The 23,837-nt window shown below is 38.4% G+C and overlaps 3 protein-coding genes and 1 long non-coding RNA gene across 9 annotated transcripts; 3 read left to right on the top strand and 1 right to left on the bottom strand.

Annotated features, from left to right (window-relative positions):
• Window positions 1-1,554: 1,554 nt before the first annotated feature.
• Window positions 1,555-8,358, bottom strand: Tmhs (Tetraspan membrane protein in hair cell stereocilia). Its single transcript, XM_017140953.3, has 6 exons — window positions 8,196-8,358; window positions 3,331-3,505; window positions 3,126-3,259; window positions 2,559-2,685; window positions 2,149-2,391; window positions 1,555-2,088 (listed from the first exon to the last, which is right to left on the bottom strand). The coding sequence occupies exons 2-6, from the start codon at window positions 3,470-3,472 to the stop codon at window positions 1,937-1,939; spliced, it is 798 nt and encodes a 265-aa protein (XP_016996442.1). The 5' UTR covers window positions 3,473-3,505; window positions 8,196-8,358; the 3' UTR covers window positions 1,555-1,936.
• LOC138913005 (uncharacterized) lies at window positions 6,241-6,974 on the top strand. The gene is made up of 3 exons (XR_011418568.1): window positions 6,241-6,290; window positions 6,362-6,436; window positions 6,511-6,974. It is a non-coding gene; the product is annotated as an uncharacterized lncRNA (long non-coding RNA).
• A 1,813-nt stretch (window positions 8,359-10,171) lies between the features above and the next one.
• Window positions 10,172-11,457, top strand: Aprt (adenine phosphoribosyltransferase). The gene is made up of 3 exons (XM_017140885.2): window positions 10,172-10,387; window positions 10,735-10,972; window positions 11,067-11,457. Exons 1-3 carry the CDS (start codon window positions 10,296-10,298, stop codon window positions 11,280-11,282), a joined length of 546 nt encoding a protein of 181 aa, XP_016996374.1. The 5' UTR covers window positions 10,172-10,295; the 3' UTR covers window positions 11,283-11,457.
• Window positions 11,458-12,503: 1,046 nt separating this feature from the next.
• Window positions 12,504-20,606, top strand: LOC108056903 (carbohydrate sulfotransferase 11). 6 transcript variants are annotated; one of them, XM_017140940.3, is made up of 9 exons: window positions 12,504-12,556; window positions 14,129-14,471; window positions 18,059-18,283; window positions 18,577-18,724; window positions 18,788-18,854; window positions 19,317-19,461; window positions 19,536-19,691; window positions 19,896-20,233; window positions 20,368-20,606. In XM_017140940.3, exons 2-9 carry the CDS (start codon window positions 14,328-14,330, stop codon window positions 20,462-20,464), a joined length of 1,320 nt encoding a protein of 439 aa, XP_016996429.2. In that variant the 5' UTR covers window positions 12,504-12,556; window positions 14,129-14,327; the 3' UTR covers window positions 20,465-20,606. The 6 variants fall into 6 exon arrangements, with proteins under 6 accessions (XP_016996429.2, XP_016996431.2, XP_016996426.2 ...); XM_017140942.3 differs by having other exon boundaries at window positions 12,507-12,556; window positions 14,042-14,471; window positions 18,080-18,283; XM_017140937.3 differs by having other exon boundaries at window positions 12,507-12,556; window positions 14,042-14,471.
• Window positions 20,607-23,837: the final 3,231 nt, after the last annotated feature.

Here is a 23,837-nt window from a genome sequence, read left to right as displayed (position 1 = left end):
AATGTTTATACAAAACCAATTTTACAATTTTCGATTCAATTTCTGTTGCTGACATTTCACTTAAACGAAAACCTTAAAGGCGCAATTCATTTCGCCGGCTTTTGTGAAATGGAAAGGGGGTTTCTTCTGCGTTCCTGAGATTTTTGCCCCCGAGGCAGATTGTAACGAAATGCGGCAGCAAAAGGGCGTGGCCAGCTATATAGCATACCCAATATTATAACCAATATCCACGAATAGACCATGAAAAAGTTGTTATGCCTCTCTAATTTGCCTCAGCCACTTGGAAATCCATAAAATGGCGAGTGATAAACTAATATTCGCAGGCAACATGTGCTGCCAAAAGCGCCATAAATGTAAGCCACACACATCCACCCTGATAGAAATCCCCAAAACCCCCCTCCTAAATCCTACAATATTCCCAATGAAATGGCCGCTAAACCTCAAGGACAACAAAAGTTAAAAATTCGTTTATGGCGCACCATAAAATCGAATAAAAACAATTGGCACATCAAAATCCACACCGAAATGCCCGAGATCTTCATTGCTTTTGTAGATGGTATGGGGAAATGGGGGTGGGTTTCCTTCTGGGGTGACCTGGAAATGCGTGAGTACAATTGGAAAAATTCTGGCCATATGTTGCAGGCGGCAAAAAGATGGCGAAAGAAATGGCTCAAGTAAATAAAAACAATCAAAGTCAGGAAGTTAGGAGCAAGTCGCAGTTTTAGATGCTCTGAAAAATTTTTCGTTTGCCTAAAAGCAGACTATTAGAATTGTTATAGTAATTTTTAAAAAATTTCTATTGCGTTGATTTCAAATCGCTTTTTCCTTAATTCTGTATTAAAAATATAAAATGTTTTAAATATTTCCCGTAAATATTTTTTTAGTATTAGGGAATTTTAGAATAAGAAATTAATCTAAGGTTTTAGATGAAGAAGATTTTTGAAACATCTTTTTAAATATATAAATTACTTTCCAAACTTTAAAATACATTTTTCAAAAATTAACATTGTTTTTACTTTATAACTGAAATTTTTGGCTTAAGCATCATCAAAATATATTCAACCCCCTAAAGAGTATCCCCCGAAGTCAAGTGAAATCCCGTCCCGGGGTGGATTCCCTGTCGAATCTGGAGCGATTTGCTCGGCGTCAGCTGGTTGGCCACTTAGGCCCGTGATGGAATTGCTTATGAATTATACAAGAATATTAAAACGTGCCCCGAAGGAGAGCCACTTGCACTTGCCACGGATCTTTTCTGGCCCGGGATATTTCAATTGCCTCCCACTGGATTCGATTCCCTTCTTTTCCTCGAAATACTTTATTGGAAAAGTATGTGCCAAATGGTTATTGAAAAAGGAACGGGGCCCAGGACCAAATCCAGATTAAGGACAAACAAATTGGGCGCTAAGTTGTCCGTTATGGGTTTTTATGTGTGGGTGGGATGGTCGTCATAATTTGATTTTGCCTAGTCCAAAATTCGGCTGACCTTGATGATGATGATGGCATAATTGGGGCGGCCATTTGTGGTCGAAATAAACATTGATTTTATGTTTAATATTTGTACATGTTTATTGTTTATGGGTATATAATTTACAGGCAGAGCTTTAGAGTAGCCCTTTTATTATTTTTTAACTTAATCGAATCATACATTTAGGCACAAGCTATTCACACGAAATGTTATTAAATTAAAGTTTTTAAAATCCAAGCTTACAACTACAAGTTGGCATTCAGTCGGGCAAAGTGGCATATACAAAATCATTCACTCTTCTCTGACTTGCACTCACAAAAAAACACACACATTTCTTCATAATTCCAGCTTAAAATCGTTTAAATTATAACTCCGAAAACTTTAGGAAAAACTTTAAGCCGAGTTTCACCCCTGGTTGTTGCACGAACTAAGCTTGATTGGTTGCTGTCTTGGCTGTTTGAAGGTTTTTCCTCAGTGATAACGAGAAAATTGCGATATACTATCTTCATTTGGGGGAGCCACCAGCAAAATGGGTTGCAAATTCAGGCCAGTAATCCGAGGATTCGATTTCCTCGAACCCGCCAAACTAATGGCATCTGTGAGATATGCATTGTTGATTTCACCTGAGGGAAATAAATCAGAAATAAATTATCTTTTCAGGGGAAAAATAGTTTTAAACCCACCTTTGTAAAGCGAGTTCTGATAAATCGGGTCTGGCTGCAGGCGCACGTGCCTCGTGGCCAAGATAAACGCCAAGGTGGCCAAGACCACACCATCTATGCAACCGATTATGGCCAGCGGATAAGCCCATCGAATACCGCAGAGACCCAACTCAAAGCGATTCGCTTCCGGGCCACAGATCTTACGGAAATCATCCGAGTTCCAGCCAAAGGGAAAAGCAGCACAGGCCACAATCATACAAAGAGCTAAAATAAATAAATAATCATTTTTTCAAAAAAAATACAACGCGTAATAAAACAAATCAAATAATCAACATAAGAAAACACCAAAAAACATTGTCTACACAAGAACGTGATGTTTTCGATATGGTTAACAAAGAGATATAGTGGGAGATAGGTCACTCTACACATACCTGATATAATTTGCATCCAACCGCAAAGGTGGAAAACACGCGTCGACTTCATAAACAGCAAGCAAACCAAGAAAAATATGGTCAACAAGGCCAGAGCGATGGCGCCCAGCATGAAGAATGTGGCCAACTGAAAATGGGTAAATAAAAATAGAAAATATGGTCAAATGAGAACTTGTCGAGTAATCATAAATGGGTATTTTGTAGGTTGGGGGTTTCATATTATTTTAAATTTAAGAAAGTTTTTAAATAATTTGCTTAAGTTAATCAAGTTAAGTTATTCACTGAATTTAAAGTCTTCTAATATACATAATAAAATTGTTAATTGCTTTTATTGTCCAAATTTAAATAAACAAACTCATATTTGTATTTTTACTATAATACTATTATTTTTGAAGCTTTTCAGATTATTGTCTTTGTGTGGTATTTTTAATGGTGTTAAAACAACATAACGAACTAAATTATTATGTTTATTAAGCTTCATCTTCTTAGTTATATTCTTTAAATAGCCAAAAAAAATATTTTTAATTTCTAATTATTAATAATTATAATTTACGCTACTTATTTTACCTGAAATGAGAATGTGGGCACTTCGAAGATGCTCTCCCACCTTCTTCGGCAGTTGTCGAAGATCTCGTCCCGCTGGCACTGCTGCCAAAGACCCAAACGACCTGCTCCATCGTTATCCGGATCTCCAATCCACTCTAAAAAATATAGAAAAACAAATCATTTATAGGACTCTTTGCAATAAATAAACCTCAATTAGTAAACCCACCTGGCGTCACGAATGCCACGATGCCAATAATCGCATAGCAGATGGTGAAGATGGCCCACAGCACGCCGATCGCCTTGGAATTGCGGATGTACTTGGAGGCGTACAGATGCGTGGTGTCCACGTACTCGATCTTCGTTCCCATTTTTTAGAGAGTGGGGAATGCTGCTTTGTTAGCCTGTGAATGGAATAAAATGGAATCGAGCGTGGTTAAGTGCTTGGCGACCAACATTTCGTGGGTAATAATTGGAAGATGGAACCAAAGCAACCAAAGCAGCTCCAACAATTGCGTTTCTGTTGGTCATAAACCGATTTTTGTGGGTACTTCTTTCTTCTTTATATAAGCTGATTAAATTGGCCAGCTTTTTGGTTTGATGACCTCGCGCGGAAGAGTTATGCTTTCGAGTCAGGGAACTCTGAGATGCTGATGCAATCGCCTCTTTCCAAAATAACTGGCAAATAATAACTTTCCATCAATCTGCATGTGTCGTGTCCACTCAAGAAACACATTTTCAAATCATTAAACAAGATTTTTTATGAGGTTTTCCCCTTCACTTCAATCAAAACACACATTTGTTCATTCGAATGCGAATGATAATCTCGAAAAATGAAAAAGAGGAATATTTGGCTGGGGGCTACACTTTTTAGCTTTTGCTTATGTAAATCGGCAATTATTTGGCCCAACAAAAACTAACGACTCTTTCGAATATATTGCCTCATATCTGCCACTAATTCTATGTCAAAGGGAGAGAGCCATTATGCAAAATGTTTTACGTGTGTCTTGACTGCCTAATTTTAGCCATGATTCATGGCTCATGGCTCAAACTGGCTGGCGATCAATAAACTTGTTTGCGATTCGGTCAAAAATTTTATTCAAAGCAAAATGCAATTTCATTAGGTTTTTTCTGGTTGGCTTCCATCAAGATTTCCCAGCCTTAAATTTATTATATTTATTTTAAAGTTGGAACCGAGGAAACTGTAACACAAAGGTGAGAACTACCACAAAGGGAACTTGGTCAAGATTGGTTCATTAAGTTGAATTAAAGCCATGGCAAACAAAGCGAATAAGACTCAATTATGGGAGCTGGAAGTTGGACTTCAGTTCAAGGCAAAAGTGGAATCGATTAACACAACAATGCTAAGCAACAAAAGAGAGAGTCGGAACCGAAGAACAAACAAGTAAACATCGAACAACGAGCCCAACCCAGTAACATATAGAAAACTTTCCTGCCGGCACGTGATGATAACTTCGGCTAAAACACAAATCGAATTGTTGGAAAATCTTGTCCGTGACTCATGGACTCATGGAGCCTGAAAAGCGAGTCTCTCGGGAAAATTGCACTCGTCTGGTCGAGACAAACCGCAGACGATGTCTAATAACTTCCTTTATCTCCGTTGGAGTTTGTAGATTGTAGTTTGAAGTTTTCTGTGGTGTAATTCGTAATTTGCAGTTGCTTTTTACTGTGTTTTCTTGGGTTGGGCGTGTAAAACTTAACTGCATTGCTGGTTTTTCGGATTCGAACGTGACCAAAAAGAAAGTGACCACTGGAGAGCCTTCTTCCAAGCGTTCGTATGACGCAGCAAAATCGGTGGAGTCGAAGTCGGAGTCTCGCCCGACTTGGGTTACATCCGCTCACCGGCCGGCGGCCAAGTGTTCCAACATTTTGGACGAGTTTCACTTGCACAGCAAGAAATATGAGGGAAATATTACAAAATTGTAATTTACAAAAAGAATCTAGATGAAAGATCTAAAGAAATTAAACATCTTTTAAGATCCTTATGAATTTTATCATAAAATTTTCACCTTTAAAATAAAAATTTTAAAATCGGTTAAACATAAAAATTAAACAAAAATATTAATCTTGCAATAATTATTTTTTATAATGGTCGAGATTATTTAAGATTGCCGATTATAAAGTATTATTAAGTATTAAGTAAGTATTATTAAGTAGCTTACCAACAAGTTTCATAATAAACCTCACTTTATTATTCATTTAATTCCACAAATATTTTATATCAAAAGATTTGAATGAAATATCTTTAAATATAAAATACCACATAATGAAACCTCATTAGCCCTTTTGATTGTTTACAAAATCACCAATGAAAATTGTAATTTTAATAGATATAACATAACAATTATATCTTACTTTAAGATCATCTGATTTCATTTGACCTATAAATATTGATTTTAATTTTGAAATAGCTACACTTGGGTTTGGTATTCCAACAACAACGAAGAATAGAAATAAGATCAGTTTGACCTGCATATCAAATCATGGTTGTTTTGTTTCCTGTGCAATACAATAAAAACCCAAAACAAAAACTCGCTGAAATTAACAGCTTTGGGTGAATTGCAATCTCAGCAATTACGTTGACTTTTTCAGCTGAGACTGCAGACTGCACATACGTCGAATGAGCGACGAAATAAGGTCAGTTGGGTAATGGTAATACCTTAAACGTGGCTAGCGGCTAACTGTGAAAAATGCTACTGCGATTGCAGTGGCAGTTGCGAAAACTGCACTCCAAAACGGCGATTGGCTTTCTTTTCTCTTTGGTCATTCCACATACTATATCCATCTCCCTGAGCCTCAGATGACTTTCTACTTTATAAACATAAATTGCACATTAGGCACACAGACGACAGAGGACAGACGTCCGAAGAGGTGAGTTACCCGTGTCTGGGGCGGCTTTTGGCTTTGAAATGGGGGTTCCCTCACCTCGTTAGACCCCGAAACAGGAAAATAAACTACCAAAAACACCGACCAATTGGCCACACACTTGTAATTAATTTTCACATTTTCCACTTTTCACCGGCTAAGCTAAGGGGAAAATCTCTCATTGTTCCGCTTGGCGATTAGGGAAGCACTATGTAACTACTTGTATGGCTTGTTATGGTTTTTGTTTTGGCCAACAAAGTGGAACCTAAAGACTCGTGTTGGTGCCAGTGGCTTGATTAACACGTTCGTAGTTTCTCAAAAAAAAGTTGCTAAATTTCAACCACCACCATTCGAAACTGGTTCCTACATTTCAGAATTATGCGGAAATGGCGTTTTAAGCGGGGCTCTTGTTCCATGTTTTTATTTCGCCCATTTCTTTCGGGTTCGAGGTATTTTTTATTTTTGGTGCGATGATCGTTTCTGCATATATTTTGTTCGGAACAGACGATTTCTTTTTTTCCAGGGAGAACCAGAAAACGGAACGCTATGGAAGACACCTGGAGAACCGGCAAAAAACTATACTTTTTTTCTTTTTGCGGTCAGTTACTCAATGTATATTGACAGCCTTTTTACAGCTGCCATCCATCTTGGGAGAAGCCCGCTTTTTTAGCGAGTTTACTTTTTGCGAAAGTTGGTGGCATCCACATCCACAGCCACACGGCCCCTTTGAAGAGTCTCCAATCCAAATCCAAAAGCATCCAAAGCTGGTCCGCTCACTCACTCGTGGGCCTGTGTGGTATGTGTCTCTGTTTTTCTACGTTTTTTATTAGATCACGATTTGGATGTTAGCAAACATTCGCGCATACCAAGCTCCAAAGCACGATGAACGGGGCTCCCAAACTACAACTACAATGGGGGTCTCTCTATACATAATAGTAACTCACAGCGAGATTCTTCACTCTACCAAAAATCAGGAGCGGATGAAGGTTCTTTGGCAATATCATTAGAAAGATATCGTTTTAAAAGAGTCCTGAAGATCTTAGTTTTGGAAATAAAAGTATAATTTTAAAACAGTCCTGAAGATCTTATTTTAAGGCCTTAAACAAAATCTTAAACAGTTTTAGGAATGCCTCAACTTATTCCTTTCAAACTAAAAACTAATCCCATGCAATAGCAAGGAAATTATTATAACAGCGCTTAAACAATTTCCTGTTATAATAAAAACATACTATCAATCTAAGTTTTAACCCCTTTTTTAACCCCAAATGTCAATGAATTTTTCCCAACTAGAGTCTCCGAAATAATACCATAAATCCACCAAAGTTCGGCAGTAAATTTCCCTTTTTTTCAGCCTTTTCCAAGCGCCCTATTTCCATGCCCTTCACCACGAAGGCCGCCACCGCGCAGCCGCAGAAGTTTCAGTCGAGATGCTCGTTTGCCTCAAAAAAAGAAGGAAAATATAAAAACAAAACCCAACAGAAAAACAAAAAAAAAAACTGTGCCTCTTTCTGGTTTTTCACGTTACTCGGGCGCGCGGTTTCTGTTGTTGTTGCAGTTGCAGTTGCAGCAGTTGTAGCTGTTGCAGTTTCAATACGCACGTCTTCACATTGCCAAGATATATGGGTATGTGTGTCTGGCACACCGAAAAAAAATGTCCCTTTAATTTACATAAATTTCAGATACGATGCAATATAATTTTCCGTGACTAACATTTTAATTTTTTGAGTTTTAAAATATATGTAATATTTTAAACTGATCCTAAAAATGTAAATTTAATTTTCTAAGCTGTCAAAAATTTCTTTACAATTGTTGTATAACAGTAACATTTGTTTTAAATTTTCTGTATTTTTTTAAAACTTCTATAACTATTTTTCCAAGTGTGCAGATGCATGTGTGCGAATGTGAATGTGATTCTGCACTTTGCAATATTGTTGCTTTTCTGTCTAATGTTGCATGTATATATATTAATTATTTGTAGGTTTTCACGTTTTTATGTTGCTTGAACTTTGCTGTTTCAGTTGTTATTGTTGTAACTGCGATTTGGTTGTTTATGGCTGGCTTTATAGTCGTTTTCCGACTTTTTAAATGGCAAAAACGGGGCGCAGTTTTGGTCGGCTGACATTTACTTTTGCCGTTAAGATCGTATTGAATTTGAGAATTTGCAAACTCTAGCTTTTCCATGCGTTATTTGGTATTTGGTTAGCTTACGTTGGATTGAGAACAGGTTTCGGTGTCGATTATTGTTGTTATTTTAATTTACTACTATTGTTCGCGAGTTTGCATTAATTATTAAGCGAAAAATCGCGGGCAGAGAATTCGAATTCGATCCGCTTCTTCGGAAGAAACCGCTAAAACTGAACCGTCGCGTTCGGCGCTGAGAAACGAACTGAATATTTCTTGGCATTGGGAGTCCAAGATACAGTCTCACATAGATACTCACATTCACCTGTAGCTCACCTAAGAGTGTGTTTGTATAAGTGGGAGAAAGAGAGAAAAAGGTAGAGAGTCCAGGTGAGAGTTCCCGATCTTGGCCCGCCTTTGATAAGTGCAACGAAAATTGTTGGCATTTCTTTTCAATCATTTTGCTCGATAAATAATGCAGCAATGAATGGAGTGTGAGTGTCTTTCCCTCGAAGAATTGCTGAGATTTCTCCACTTATCGTTTAGATAGCATTGAGATCTTGAGGAAAAGAGCCTGGGGAAATGGTGAAAATTCGGGGGAGGTTTTCCATTGCTACCTGCAGGATGTTTGCCGAATTCCTTGAAGCGATTTCTTTGTGCAAGAAAATGGGAATACAAATGTTTGGTTTGGGAATAGCTAGCCAGCATGTGTGAAAGATTACAGCTCTGACATAAAGGTGGAAAAATAAAAGGAACAAAGAGAATTTATTAAAAGAAAGGAAATGTCATAGTCATAAAAATGTTTAATATATTCTTTAAGTTCAGTTTAATGTAACTAATTTCCTGTTGCTTTAAATATTTATTTTTAAGTCAATGTACAAAAATATCCTAAATATTAACAGACTAATTATGTTAAAAATGGATTTTAATATTGTATATGTATTTATAGCAACATAAATTTAATGAAATATTTAAAAATATTATATAAATACTACGTACATTTACTTACTTTTTATTTTGAATGCTTAAAGTTTTTACATTTTTTTATACCCTTGCAGAGGGTATTATAATTTTGGTCAGAAGTTTGTAACGCAGTGAAGGAGACGTTTCCGACCCCATAAAGTATATATATTCTTGATCAGGATCAATAGGGGAATCGATATAGCCATGTCCGTCTGTCCGTCTGTCCGTCTGTCCGTCTGTCCGTCTGTCCGTCTGTATGTCTGTTTCAATACCGTTTGCGAGCTCAGTTTAAAAGCTAGCGCCTTGAAACTTTCACAGTCGTCCTAAAACATGTGTACGCAGATCAAGTTTGAAAGCCGACCCGATCGGACGTCTATATCCTATAGCTCCCATAGGAACAATCGGATATAGCTTTCACAATAATGAAGATATTTCGCTCAGTGTAAGAGCTATTGGCGTACCTTGATTAGGGTAAAAGCGCGTGCCGATCGGACGTCTATATCTTATAGCTCCCATAGGAACAATAGGGTGAAATCGGTCAAAATTTGACGTTTTTCAGGATATTTCGCGCAAAATATTAGCTATTCCCATGAAACTTTCCAAATCGTATTTTTTTGTGCGTACCTTCATTAGGGTAAACGCGCGTGCCGATCGGGCGTCTATATCCTATAGCTCCCATAGGAACAATAGGGTGAAAAATTTTAAAATTTTATTTTTTCAATTATAAAATATTTTGTTGTTTATTAATTCATGTTGCTAGTCTAGTCAAGTTTTAATTCGTAAAATCTGCAAGGGTATTAAAACTTCGGCTTGCCGAAGTTAGCTTCCGTCCTCGTTTGTTAATGTGTTTAACATGTTTTAAATTAAATTTGGGGTTGATTAATTCTTTTTAAATAGAACACACTACTAATATATATATATAAATTTCATCCAGAAATTTGTATTTTTTTATTTCTTTTTATTTTTATATCACACTTGAATTTCCTTATCCACCTCAAATCGAGCGCCCAGCGAATTCAACACGCTCGTTCATCTCATAAAGTATAAAGTGTCTCCCATCTATAGCAACCACCTCCCCCGATAGCAGCTGACTTATCAGCTGTTCCCTTCCACCAATCCGCAGTTGGGCACGCACTCACGTAGTTCTGAAATCTCAACGAAAACCTCTGTAAAAATTCCCTTACACTTAAGAAGACTGAAAGCAACCGGGAAAACGAAAGAAAGATGAGCCCAATCAGTGCGGAAGACAAACTAAACTATGTAAAGTCCAAGATTGGCGAGTATCCCAACTTCCCCAAGGAGGGCATTCTGTTCCGGTGGGTTATTGCTCTATCAGCAGACGAGGTTATCTGCACTAATGATGTTTATGCACACAAAGAAAAAACTTGGTAAAATCAACTGTAATAATTGTCAAACAGGCCCCAACCAGCAAAATTGTCAATTCTACTAAGTAAATTGTCATTTCACAACAACAAAATACACACAATTAGCAAAGACACAAACCCAAAGCAAAAACAAAATACGCGTAACTATTTTAATAGTAACGTAACTATCTTTGTTGGTCAATTTTACCAAGCAAATTTTTTTGTGTGTGGGCAAACAAATGGGGCTCTTATCAGGTTGTTAATGTGTGGAACCCTCTGTTTTTCATGTAAAACATTAGCGATATTTTTGGTGCCCTAACCGATCCCAAGGCCTGTGTTTACTTGAGGGATTTGCTGGTGGAACACATCAGGGAAAGCGTTCCCGAGGCGGAGATCATCGTGGGTCTGGACTCCCGGGGCTTCCTCTTCAATCTCCTTATAGCCACCGAGTTGGGTGTGGGATGTGCCCCCATTCGCAAGAAGGGAAAACTGGCTGGAGAGGTGGTTTCCGTGGAATACAAACTGGAGTACGGCAGTGTGAGTATCTTAAAATATGGTAAATATATAAAATATAGCTAAATATAGTCCTAAAGTTCTATTTATAATATCAAGATCACTTCTCCCATTTTAGGACACCTTCGAGCTGCAGCGTTCTGCCATTCAGCCAGGCCAGAAAGTCGTAATCGTAGATGATCTACTAGCCACAGGTGGTTCCCTATTCGCTGCCTCCGAACTTGTCCGCAAAGTGGGCGGCATTGTGGTGGAAAGCCTGGTCGTTATAGAACTAGTTGGCCTGGAGGGTCGCAAAAAACTGGATGGAAAAGTGCATTCCCTCATTAAGTACTGAGAGTTAATCAGTAATCAGAGTTCATGACAAATACCTTCCACATTTGCATTTACCTATTACCTCTCTCGATGGGACTTTTCAGCTAGCGAATTTTTATAAAAACTTTGAAATGTTATTATTTTACGAAACAGAGGCATATTTTTATAACAGAATATATTTGGAATTGAAAACGGAAGTTTTTAATCTATTGATGGAATTTGTAAATTAGCTCAGTTTGGAATTGACTAAGAACTGATAAGGTGGGTGAATATATAGCTATGTATTAAATTAATTATACAAAACCATGTGCTTCGGCATAAACTGATGTGAATATTAAGAAAATAATCGCATGCTATTTTTGGATATTTTTTAAAATTAATTAAATTAGATGAATGCTTTCTTGGATTTTGCTATCATCAATCATCTGTCAGGGAATTTATTTATTAACAAGAGCTGACGGAGAAATATTTTGAATGTACATTTATTTATAAATTTGACATACTTAAAAGAAAATAAATTGACGGTTATATTCAGCTCATTAAATGTTAATTTCCATGTATGTAAGCAAGACCTGTGACTATTTATTCTTAATATATTTTAATTTATTTATTACTTTATTAAAATTGATATTAAAATTTAAAGCAAAACCCCTGAAAGTATGCTACATATTTCAATTTTGTGAATTAAAGAAAAACGTATATTTATTTATATTTAGAAAGTATTCAACTAATAAATGAATAAGGCTTTAGAATTCTGTTCTATTTTTAGATCGAAAACTTTAGAGTCCACCCACGCAACCCTGTCCGCAAACCTTTTGCATGCCGCTCTCTCACTGCGCACTCACTGCACTCTCTCTCTGGACTTTCTGTCTCCCAACACTCTCCCATTTACCGTTACCGGCGCTTTTTGCTCAGCAATAAACAAAAATTGTTGTGCTGCGTTAACCCAGAATTCCGAGGAATTTCCACCCCCCTCTCGCCACAGCCGCCCGTTGATAAACAAATCAGAGGTTACCACCCACCAAAGCAACCACCCCCAAAAGAAGCCACCCAAAAATAGCAACAAACACACGGGTAAACAAGGCTCAAGGAAGAATCAAGGAATCAAGGAGCTGAGGAATGGCAAGCAAAAAAAAAGAAGAAGAGAGGAGAGAATAAAAACTGGCGAAATGAAACCGAAAACTGAAACTGCGCTGCTGCTGCGCTGCCGGCGTCGCTGCTTTTAGCCTGTGCTCATTTCGCATTTGATTTTGATTTCACTCGTGAAATGTGCGTTGTGCGGTGATGACGCTAACGGTTAGTGTTTGTTGTTCTCTATAAAACACCTCCCCCCACCCTCTAAAAAATAAAAAAATATTATAATCAAAGCACGCCTGGCGAATTGATATTGATTGCGCGCTTTTCTTCAATTGGCAAACAATTGAATACAAAAAACTACTAAAAAAAGTCGCCCTCCATTAATGGAGGCTCATCTTCCCCCTTGTGTTTGTTGTTGTTTATTGTTGTGAAAAGAGAGAGGGAAAGAGACGAGAAGGGCGAAGAGAAGAGAGAGGGCACATAAAGCAAGGCAATTGACAGCACGTTACGTATACGCCTCTTACGCCCCGCATTTTGCATTTGTTTGCCAAGTTTGCTGTTTGCTCGAGTGTGCCTACAAATTATTAATAAACAATTAGATGCAAGTGAAGAAACATTGCTTAAGAATAAATAAGATGGCTCTAAATGCAAAAAACATTAAAAGAAACAGATAAAGTGAATATAAACAAAGCCAAACCATTTAAAAACAAATAAAAATAATTAAATAAAATAGTATTTTTCATATCTACATATCCCAAAGTGATTTTTTTACTGAGTAAAACTAAAGCCTACAATATATTATATATTATCCATAAAGCTAATATCCAAAATAAATAATAATAAAACGCCTTCAAGCTAAATACAAAAATCCAAAAATATATAGAAAGTGCTTTAACACAAACCATTTATTTATAAAGAGTTTAAGGTCAGCAGAAAAGCGGTGAAAAAAATACAAATAAAAAAACCCGAGCAAATTGAAAAGCTTGCAAAAAATGAAAACGAAGTGCCATGACTTTATAAACATAAACAGACAAAAAGAAGAGCAGTGAATATAGGGGGTGTTTTTGTGACTTTACAAGGCCTACAAACGGAGTTTGAAGTGGGAAAAAAAACAATCAATAATAAAATAAATAACAAAAGGAAAGTCAACAGTTTGCTGTAAGTGTAAATAGAATATTTTATGATCTTAAAACTTGAAAATTAAAATAAAGACTGACAAGAGTAAAAGGCAGAAAATTAAAAGAAACACGAGACAATGAAATGAAAACAAAAGAGAAATTGTAGACTGAAGTGCAAAGAGTTGGCAGGCAGACAAAACGAAGAGCCAAGAAGTAATTTATGTAGGGGTGTTTTTCCCACACAAACTCCACACGAAATACCTCAAGTTGCACTGCCGAGAAATGGAGTTTTGAAGTGAGCAGAAAATCAATAAACGACTTCCTTTTATGCAGCCGAAAAATGTATTATATAGAAGGCACCCAAAAACAAAGCACCCCCGACAAATATGAAATAAAAAACTGAACAAAAGCGGAAGCGAATCAATTGTTTGGCCCGAAACTTTTAGCCCCCGACTGCAGTGACACAATTTTTGGTCGAAAGCCACTCGACCATAAAGCAAAAACAAAAAACTGTCATCCGCGACGCTCACTCAATATATTTTTGGTTTCCGCTCTTTTTTTTGCTTTTTATTTGTTTTTGGTTAAGAACATTTAGCACAGCAAACTAAATTTAGCCAGCACGACGTCGACATCGAAAACGATGAGAACTTACAAAATCTGTCGCCAACTGCAGGCAAACTTTGCGGACGCGTAGCAGCGAAACGGGAAATGTCCCACGACTATCAATAGCCGACACGCGCCTTCTATCCAAAATCAATTCCGAATCAAATACCAAACCACCAACAACCCATAAAAAGCAGGAAGCGAAGAGCCGAAGAACCGAAGAGGAGAATCCGCATCAGTTCCTATGTGGAAGATAGAGCCGAGTTTAAATGAAATTGAGCAAGAGCCTGGCAAACTGTCGCGCCATCCGGCGCTATTTGCTCATCTTCACGGCCGTCTCCCTGCTGCTCCTGCCCCTCTCGCTGGTCTACCTGGTGTGGAACGAGCAGCTGCAGAAGATCCGAGGATTCGAGGTGAGTGGAGGCTCCTTTTGTGCCGATTGCCGAGTGCCGAGTACCTTGGCCACTGGGAGTGGCAGTGGGCTTCTGGGTGGTGGTGCTCCTGCTCGAGGTGACTAGGTAGCATGCCCACCGTAGTAGCAGTAGTGGTTCCCCAATCCCGCCCTCTCCCATTGAGCCCTTTGAGTGCCGGGCAAACATCTGCTGAACAAATCGCTTATAGAAGTGCACTGAGAGAAATGAGGTGGGAAATTGGGTCGATCGATCAAAAGGCCTTAAAATAAAGTTATATCAAATGGTTATTGAAATAAATTAGTTCATATATAAAAAATCCAACATAAATCGCTGAAACTTTGAAATCACTTGTTAAGGTGACTAAAAGTATGCAACAAAATATTTAAAAAATTTACTGCATACTTTTGGACACCTGAAATTTAAAAAGTATGCAACAAATTATCTAAAAATTGTACTGCATACTGTATATGTGATTTAAGAACATATATTTTTTGTGATTTTTTGAAAAAATACTGCCACATTTTAGGGTTTTTCAATATTTGTAATCTTTAAAAATATGTTCATAGTTTAACAAACCATGACCCAGAATTTTAAATGAATATATTTTATAAAATACACACTGTGTTAAGCAGTTTAGTATTCATTTATAAAGTCCCACAAATTTATTGGATAAAAATTAAATAAAATTTCTCTTCAATATCGATAACTATTTGTTGCCACCATTTAATATAATTTGATTAAAGATTTAATATTTTAAATAAATAAAAAATCGTTTTATTACCCTGAGCACCGTGGTTTCTCTCTCTGTACTTGGCTGTAGATATACTCGCTTGTAGTTGCCGCCCGCCCGCCTGCCCCGCCCACCCCTCATCGCCTGACAACAAACAAATTGCAGGCCATCGATTTGCCCGACTCTGTTTCAGTTTCAGGCCATCGGAGGAGGCAGCTATGGCTAAAAAAAAGAACACAAACCAAACAGCAAACCAGAAACGAACACAAAAAAAGCAATTAAAATGAATTACCATAAAATGCCAGGCGAATCAACAATCTTATCAGCCGGCAATCTTAAAACAATCATCTAATTCTATAAAATTATAGTATAAACAAATTGTGTGAAGGGCATTTGGGAACGAGCCGAGAATAAAAATCTTACACGCAAATTAGCAGAGATCACCTATAAATACACGATAAATAGCTGCGATCGAAAGCATCTCATCTTGCTGCTATTTATTTGTTTATCCAAGTTGTTTAGTGATTTTAGCATACTTCTTTGTTTTGCCTTTCGCACTTGGGAATTGCACGTTTATCGCCTTAATTCTCACCGGGGAATCGGTGAACTGAACCTGCAATCCAATATATTTGAACTGGCTTTCTGGGTATTATGTGTTTGCTTGATTGGGTGCAAATTAATTCGAAATTAGCGGCGGGCTTTTGCTGGCTTTATCGCCTATTTGTGCTTGAAATTGAGCAAATGCCATATAAAGTGGGAATATTCCAACGTCACACAGACACACAGACTTTTAGACATGTGGACGTACGGAAAGCGTTCTTGGCTTATAATCACATAAGCTGGCCGACCGCCCCCAGGCCACGCCCCTTTTGGCCCGGACAACCCTTTGGTTTTGCCTAAGCCGATTACACAACTAGAAAAATTACAAACTTTGCGGTTTCAAGATTTATTTAAGATTTCGAGTGGTTGACTAAACAAATCTAACAGGAATCTTAATAATCAAATTATTCCTAAAAAAGGGTTAAATATTATTTATAATTGTGCCTAAAATTATGCAATAAACAAATTTTAAAATGAAGTAATGGGAGTTCTGCCCTGAAAAAATATTGTTGCCTACTTTTAGACACTTGAGAAAGTGATTTTAAATCCCTTTATATTTAATTTCGTGCCAAAAAGTTATATCAATATTAGAAGTATCATATTTTCAAGTGTCGACTGCTTGCAAAACGCTGTTGCGTGGTCGCCAGAGACTCTTGGGCGCCCGTCCATCGGCCTTGGCCAAATGGCTGGCGAAAAAGGAAAAACTTTCGCACAAATTACACTTAATTGCGTGTGGCATCATGAAAAAGTCATCAACGGGGGGCCGAAGAATATCGATTCACTGGGCGGCTGGCAGCCCAATCAATATGCGCTTGCCCACTGCTAATTTGCATTACATTACCCAAATGACACATGCTTATTCGGAGCCAAAAAAAATAAGAATGAAATAAAAGCACGCATACGCCGTGTTGTGTTCCAGTTAAACTGTTGTATTTTTTGTTTGCTTGTTTCGGCCGGCACACACGCATAATTAAGCACAGGCGAATCACAAACACCCTCGGATACCCACACACTCATATAGCGACGCCCCTTGTGCATTTGGTCCACCCTAATATAGCCTACAGTACCACCATCCTAAAACCCCACAATTACAAACTATCCCGCACAGTTCACTTCATTCTCATAGCGCCACTTTAGATGGAAATTAGTCGAGATCAGTAGAAATTTTACAATATGACCATATTAAATACTCTTGCTGCTCCGATTTTAATTGTTAAAAATAATTTGTAGTGGAATTTATATAATGTAATAAATAAATTAATTAATAAAGAACTTTTATTTGCTGAAATTAAAGAAGAATTTTTCTTTAAAAAATTATACTATACATATCAACTCTAAATGATTATTTATATTTTTTAAAGTACGTTTAATAATATATTTTATTTTATTTTGAAAATGATACAAGCTAAATGAATGATAAATTAAAGAAAAGAATTAAATGCAAAATAAAAGATATATCTTTAATCGAAGTAAAATGTTAGGCCAAAAAACCTCATTAAAATAGTTTACTACAAAAATATTTTATTTTACCTCAGCACCTAAACATTAATTTTACTACCTTAATCATTATAAATATACATTTATAATAATACTCACACTTTAAAAGAATTTTGCTGTTTAATAGTCTCTCCTTACTTCTTGAACTAAAGCAAATTGATTACATTTTAAATGTGACAAAACAATTAAGCTAAAAGCATCAAAATGTTTAGACATGTCATCAAGAGGGCCCGAAAACATTTGCAGAAGTATCACATTCTTTATTCAGACCGAGTGCCCAAGCGCACGACCATTAATCAATCTTATCTGAACGAGGCATTCTATGTACCAGTACCAGTGAATTATTTCCGACCCTCGAACCCCTCGAACCCCTCGAAGGGCATATAATATATACCCCATATATAGTGTGTCATGTAGGGCAGTCGTTTGCCAAGTGGAAACGCGAGTCAAATGCAAAGTGCCTGCCACGATGACGCCAACTTATCCGCAGAGTAGCCGCAGCCACTTGATTCGTGTGGCCATTTTCCCAGATGACAGTTGACACTGGCGTCTGGGGGTTTTAATTGGGATTCCGAGTGAGATTGAGATTCACCATGTGGAATATGAAGAATGTGTGGGGGCAGCGCGACCTTGGACCTTGACCGACTGCTTGTAAATTGCGCATACGCCACGTCATTCCCGCCTTTGCCTCTGCCTTTCGTTAACCCAAATAGAAACCCTTATCCACCAAACAAAAACGCAACTGCAACTGATTTTCTAGGCCTTTAATGTGCAACAGCAGCTATCGCCGCAGCAGCAGCAACAGCAGCAGCAATCGCAGCAGCAGCAGCAGGATTCGCAACAGCAGCAATCGCAGCAACATGGCCAACAGTTTCCGTATCCGGTGGTCCGGTATCCGGTGCTGCTGCTGAACAAGAACAAGAACAAGGACCTCACTGTCGTGGCAACGGGCAAGACCAAGAACAAGTGGCGCTATGTTGATAAAGTAAATATGTAACCCGCACAGAAAACAACACACACAAAAACCACACACACTTCATACTACACACAAAAACAAACACTTGAATTCACAGGCTCGTATAATTAATGATGTAAACAGAGCCTAAAGGCTAAATAAAATTCATAGATGGCCAAATTGATTGGCATTTGTGGGCATTGGGCATTTTTTGGGCACCCACTCCCATTCTCCACCCATAATCCCATTCCCATCGAGAGAAACTACCGTTCTGGATTTAACCAAGGCTCACATTTCCCGTGTTTATCCTTCGAACCAAACAGGACAGCAACCAGACGCTCCTGCCCCTCATTCCCGAGTATGCCGTGCAGACACTCACGCCGCAGGAAATGCTCCAGGTGGAGCAGAGAATGGACCAGCGAAGGGAGCGGCTGAGGGACAAGTGCTCCGCCTACGGCCTGGATGTCCTAGGTGGGTCCTTCGATTGGCCCTAGGCCCATATCCCTATCTCTACAAACCAAATCTTACTTACAGGTCACGACTCGTGGCACACCCCCAACACGTGGGAGTTTTTGGTCAACAAAAAGTATCACATTATCTGGTGGGTGTGAACTTTAGTCACTTTTCAATGATTTTAAGTTAGTTGGTCATTTTTGGATTTGGAAAGTGAAATCTTGTGTAAAAATTATATTTTTTAATTCAATACTTTATATTTTTTATTTAAAATAAAATAAAACGGATTTAAAATGAAGCATAAATAAATAAATTGTTTTATAAATGTTTCTTTTTAATTTCATGATTTGTAAAATATAATTTTAAGGTAAATTAATTTATTAAATTTTGATTTTAATTTATTGTTTAGTCACTTAAAGATTTCTTAACTAACATCATTTCTTTTCTAAGGCAAACATCAAATTGAAGGGGAAACACAATTTACTTAAAATTAAATTTAACATATAATATTTTTATATTTTAAAATTATTTTTGTTAGTATTTTGCCTAATATTATCTAAAATTATTAAATTATTTAACATTTATTTTCAACTATTTATTTTCTCTATAGGTGCAATGTCTTCAAGGCAGCCTCCTCGTCCTGGATGTTCAACTTTAACGTCCTGGCCGGCTACTCACCCAGTTATTTGCGCAAGACCAAAAAGATTCTCCTCAATCTGGCCAGGGAGCGCTATCCCCGGGTGACCCTCGACGAGGTGGGTGGTGATTGCTTACACTTACCCCATCCAATTACAAATTAATTTGTTTGGTTTTATTTCGGGGGCACCAGCTGCGTGAGGCGCAGAACTACTCGCTGACCTTCATCATCGCACGCGATCCCTTCGAACGGCTGTTGAGTGCCTATCGGGACAAGATGGTGTTTGCCCTGCCCTACTCCTTCCACGACAAGTTGGGACGCAGCATTGTGCGCAATTATCGCAAGAAGGTATGGTAACCCATTGCGTATACTTGATATTATTGCCCATCGAATTTCTTGGCAGTAATAACAAGCAAACGCCATGGATAACTGAAGAGTTTAACCATAATAATACTATAATTCCTATTGGTAATTAAATTAAATATTAATAAAATTAATTATTATTTTAAATTTTTGTTTAACTAATTGATATACTTATATTTTCCTCAATAGCCATCGCTGGCAGCCCGTGCGGCCAACACAAAGTTCCCATCATTCCCGGAATTTGTGCACTGGCTGCTCGACCAGGTGAAGCGCGGCAGCTTCATCGACATGCACTTCGTGGCGGCCACCTCCTTCTGCACACCCTGCCTCATCCGGTTCGACATGATACTGAAGTTCGAGTCGCTGGCGGAGGATCAATTATATCTAATCGAAAAGACTGGCCTGAAGCGGGTGATAGCGCCCGTGTGGCGAAATATGGGCAAGGGCCGCAAGACGCACGAACTGCAGCAGCAATTTTACGCCCAACTGACGCGGCAGGAGATGCTGGAGCTTTACGAGTATTACAAGTAGGTTATCTATTACAAATTAATTAAGATGAAATCCTAAAGAATTCGCGAAAATATATTTTTAAAAGTAATTTTCAAACTATATTGATTAAAATATATTTGAAATACATTTATAAAATATTATATCCCCACAGATACGACTTTGAGCTGTTCGACTACGACATCCAGGAGTATCTCCAGGTGGCCCGGCCGGATGAGGCTGAAAGTCCGGCGGCGGGTGCAAAGAATTAACCCGGCCCCGGAACTCTTAGACTTTGCTAAACAAAATACCAATGAATCAAGTTCAACGAACTCACATATTAGCCGTCGCAGTACGTAATTGCAAATGTTGATAATACTGAAGGAAAACAATAATAAACTTAACTATATTTAAACGAAACGTTTCTTCTGAATCTCTGGATGGGCTTTTATTTATTTAAGGAGTTACATAGGGTTGTTGCTCTGTCTTCGAATGATATTTTCAGCTTACATAATTTTGTACATTTTACGTTAGTATTTGCTTGGTAATTAAACTTTTCACATGACAGAACTAGTGGTTTAATAGCTTTATTTACATGTAAGATAAGAAACTTATTTTTGAATAAGGCGCCATCTCAGCTTTCTCTTCCATAACGGTTTGTGTCCCTGCTAGATTTGACATTGAGTTGTGGCGTCCCTGGAAGCATCTGGTTGTGGTTCTAAACCATTTCAACACTGAAACATCGTCGAAAAAACATCGATGACCTTTAATTTCAACACTGACGCCTGCTCGATATTTAGACATAGTGTGACTGCCTATGAGGCAATCGAAATTTTAGGGTCTCTGACAGCTTCGTATGTGGTCAGTATGTGAGGGTTTTTTCTGACAACAAGCACAATGAGACCTTTTTTTTACGAGCTCTGTTTAATACTGATTCCCTATCAATCTTATATTAAATAGGTATTGAAAAGCAGAGTTCGCATAACAAGCATTATTAGGGTTTTCCATATCACGTGTATATTATGTGAAATTGCGTTACTATAATTTTTTTTTTTTTTGCTTGTTATATTCTTTTTTAATACAGTCGGCTCAATGATTGCTGCTCTTTGCCCCCTTAAATATATGTTTTTATCAGAACAATTTATATTTTTTTTAGAATTACCAACCAAATGTTTTAGATCTTTTCTATAATTACTCCTTAATCGCACCCGCCGGTCGATAATTTCTTCGACCTCGAAGTTTTCTTTATCACCATTCGAACCCTTGCTTTTTGATTTTTTACCAGCTGGCTTTTTGGACTTGCGATTTCCCGGTTTACTGGTTAAAATGTGCTTTTTGTTCTTTCTTATTGTCCTTTCAATGTTGCCATCATTGTTTAAATTTAATACGACGGAGTTTTTAATAATTGTTACTGGCCGCATTTTTCCTTTCACTTTATTCTTTCTTTCCGCTATTTCCCGTGAATTGTGGTGCGACCTAAAAACCAGGGCCCTGGCTTTCCGCTTGGGCGGCGTGCGAGGTCGGCTCCCTTGTTCTCCTCGGCCTCCGCCAGTGGTACCGTAACCTCCGGTGGTATGGGTCCGGGAGGTACGGTACCCCGTTCTGGCCCAAGCATTTGTGCCCATTGAGGCCGTTCTTGCCGACGAATGGACAATTTGTGCACGGGAAGCTCCTGTACTCCTCGATGCAATGGTGGCCTTTGGCACTGCACTGGAACGGCTTGGTCACCCAAAGCCGCCCCTGTGCATCTGCGTGCTGGACGCACCTCCTTGTTACTATTACATTTTTGAAAGGCGCACGCCACTCGCTGCCACTGCTCCGGTTGCTGTTGCCGGTGCTGCTGTGGCTGCTGTTCCGGTTGCTGTTGCCGGTGCTGATTCTACTGCGGCTCCTTGCCGCGACCTGAAATGGTCGGACGGGACGGCGCCCCTCCTCTCCCTCTCCCTCTGAAAAAAAAAAATAAAATATTTAAAGGTAGTTTAAACTATATATTATTTTCTATCGAGGCAGAATGTTCTTTTAAGTTCACACTAATATTTTTGATTGTAATGACAATAAATAACTCGATTTTCAAAATTAAAGTTAATATTTTAGGCGCTCATTTGAAAAAAAAAACACATTTTTAATTTATAAGCACAAGATTACCAGTGTATAGCTGCCATAGGAACGATTGAAAAATAATGGGAAAATAATAGGAAATAAATTATCAAATAAAAACACCTCTTAACGAGGTAAAAAACTAGTGACGATCGCACCTTGAACATACAAAAGTTCTGATATCAACATTTGTGATGAAAAATTATTACACTCGTCATTAAATAGACTTTCTAATATTTTCTCATTTGGCACGCCCTAGTAAACTATTCCAGCCTTTTTCCCTTCACAGGCATTTTCTTTTGCAGCGAGCGATATGACCCCTCATATTAAGCGCATTTTCAGTAGCAATACAACTAACGTAGTCCGCAGGGCAAATTATCCCCACCGGCCCCAACAGATCCAAATTTCTAAATTTTCACTTTTACACTTTCACCGCTCTTTCTCCCAAACCAATTGATTTTCTTGAGGTCTTGGTATGCAATACTTTGCTATAAAGCTTCCATAGGAAGGATAGAAAAAATATTGTCAAAGTAATACAAAAACACTTACGAAGTAAGTAAACTAAGAGCTGAGCTCGCAAAAGAAAAATTTAAATCCCAGCAAATCCGTCACTCAGGCCCTCCGGCCAAGGAGCCAGAGCGGGTGGCCGTGTTCGAGGCGCAGGGGACCGGCTAGGCAGAGCTGGTCTCCCTGCGCGTCGAGCCTGCGGTAACCAAAAGATATAAACAGAATAAAACAAATTACCAGCCACAAAGATACTTTTGCATGAGGAAAGGCCAAAGTTAGGCGTTTAATTCAAAATATTTGACATACAAATGCAATAAAAGAAAATTTAATAAAGGAGAAGAAGAACATTCCAGTCCTAGTGGCAAAGCAGCCTCACCGAGGGGCAGGACGGTGGGCAGCACCTGCTGCGCTCGGGAAAGTGGGCCGCTTCCAGGTGGGGCTGGACTCCTCGCCGAGCCAGCGGATCATTCTTGCCCACAAGTTAGTCCTGGCAATGGCATCGCCAGTATTTGAAGGAATGTTATTCGGCGATAGGGACCAGTCGTACCCAGTTCTTGTCCCTGAAGTTGAGCCAGCGACTTTTCAAGCTATGCTAACATACATATACACGGATCAGCTAACTCTGGACTCCTTCAACCAGGCTTGCAGTCTAGCCTATGTGGGCACTAAATTAATGCTGCCATGTCTTGTCTCCCGCTGCAAGGAACATATGATACCTGCACGTGGGCAAGGGGATCGAGAGCAACGCGGCCACCGCTATTAGCCCTATGATCGCGATAATAATAGACACTAGTCATAAACTAGTCAGTGAGGAGCTGGACATAACCACTATTTTGTGAAGAAGCTTTGATCTCAAGATCAAAAGCAAGAGAGTGGTGGCCTGAGGGCGTTTGAGGATGGGGTGCGAAACTTGGAGCAATTAAAAAAATCATTACGCGGGCATTGCCGATTTCAGTGACGACCAGTCATAGTAGAATAGCTCCTCCAGACGTCTTGCTTCTCTCAAAAGAGTTGTCACCTTATTTTACTAAGTCATGGCAA

The sequence above is a fragment of the Drosophila takahashii genome, chromosome 3L, assembly GCF_030179915.1.
Source record: "Drosophila takahashii strain IR98-3 E-12201 chromosome 3L, DtakHiC1v2, whole genome shotgun sequence".
NCBI classification, from domain to species: Eukaryota; Metazoa; Arthropoda; class Insecta; order Diptera; family Drosophilidae; genus Drosophila; species Drosophila takahashii.
The sequence above is the reverse complement of the archived record's forward strand: the minus strand, read 5'-3'. Positions and strand labels throughout refer to the sequence as shown.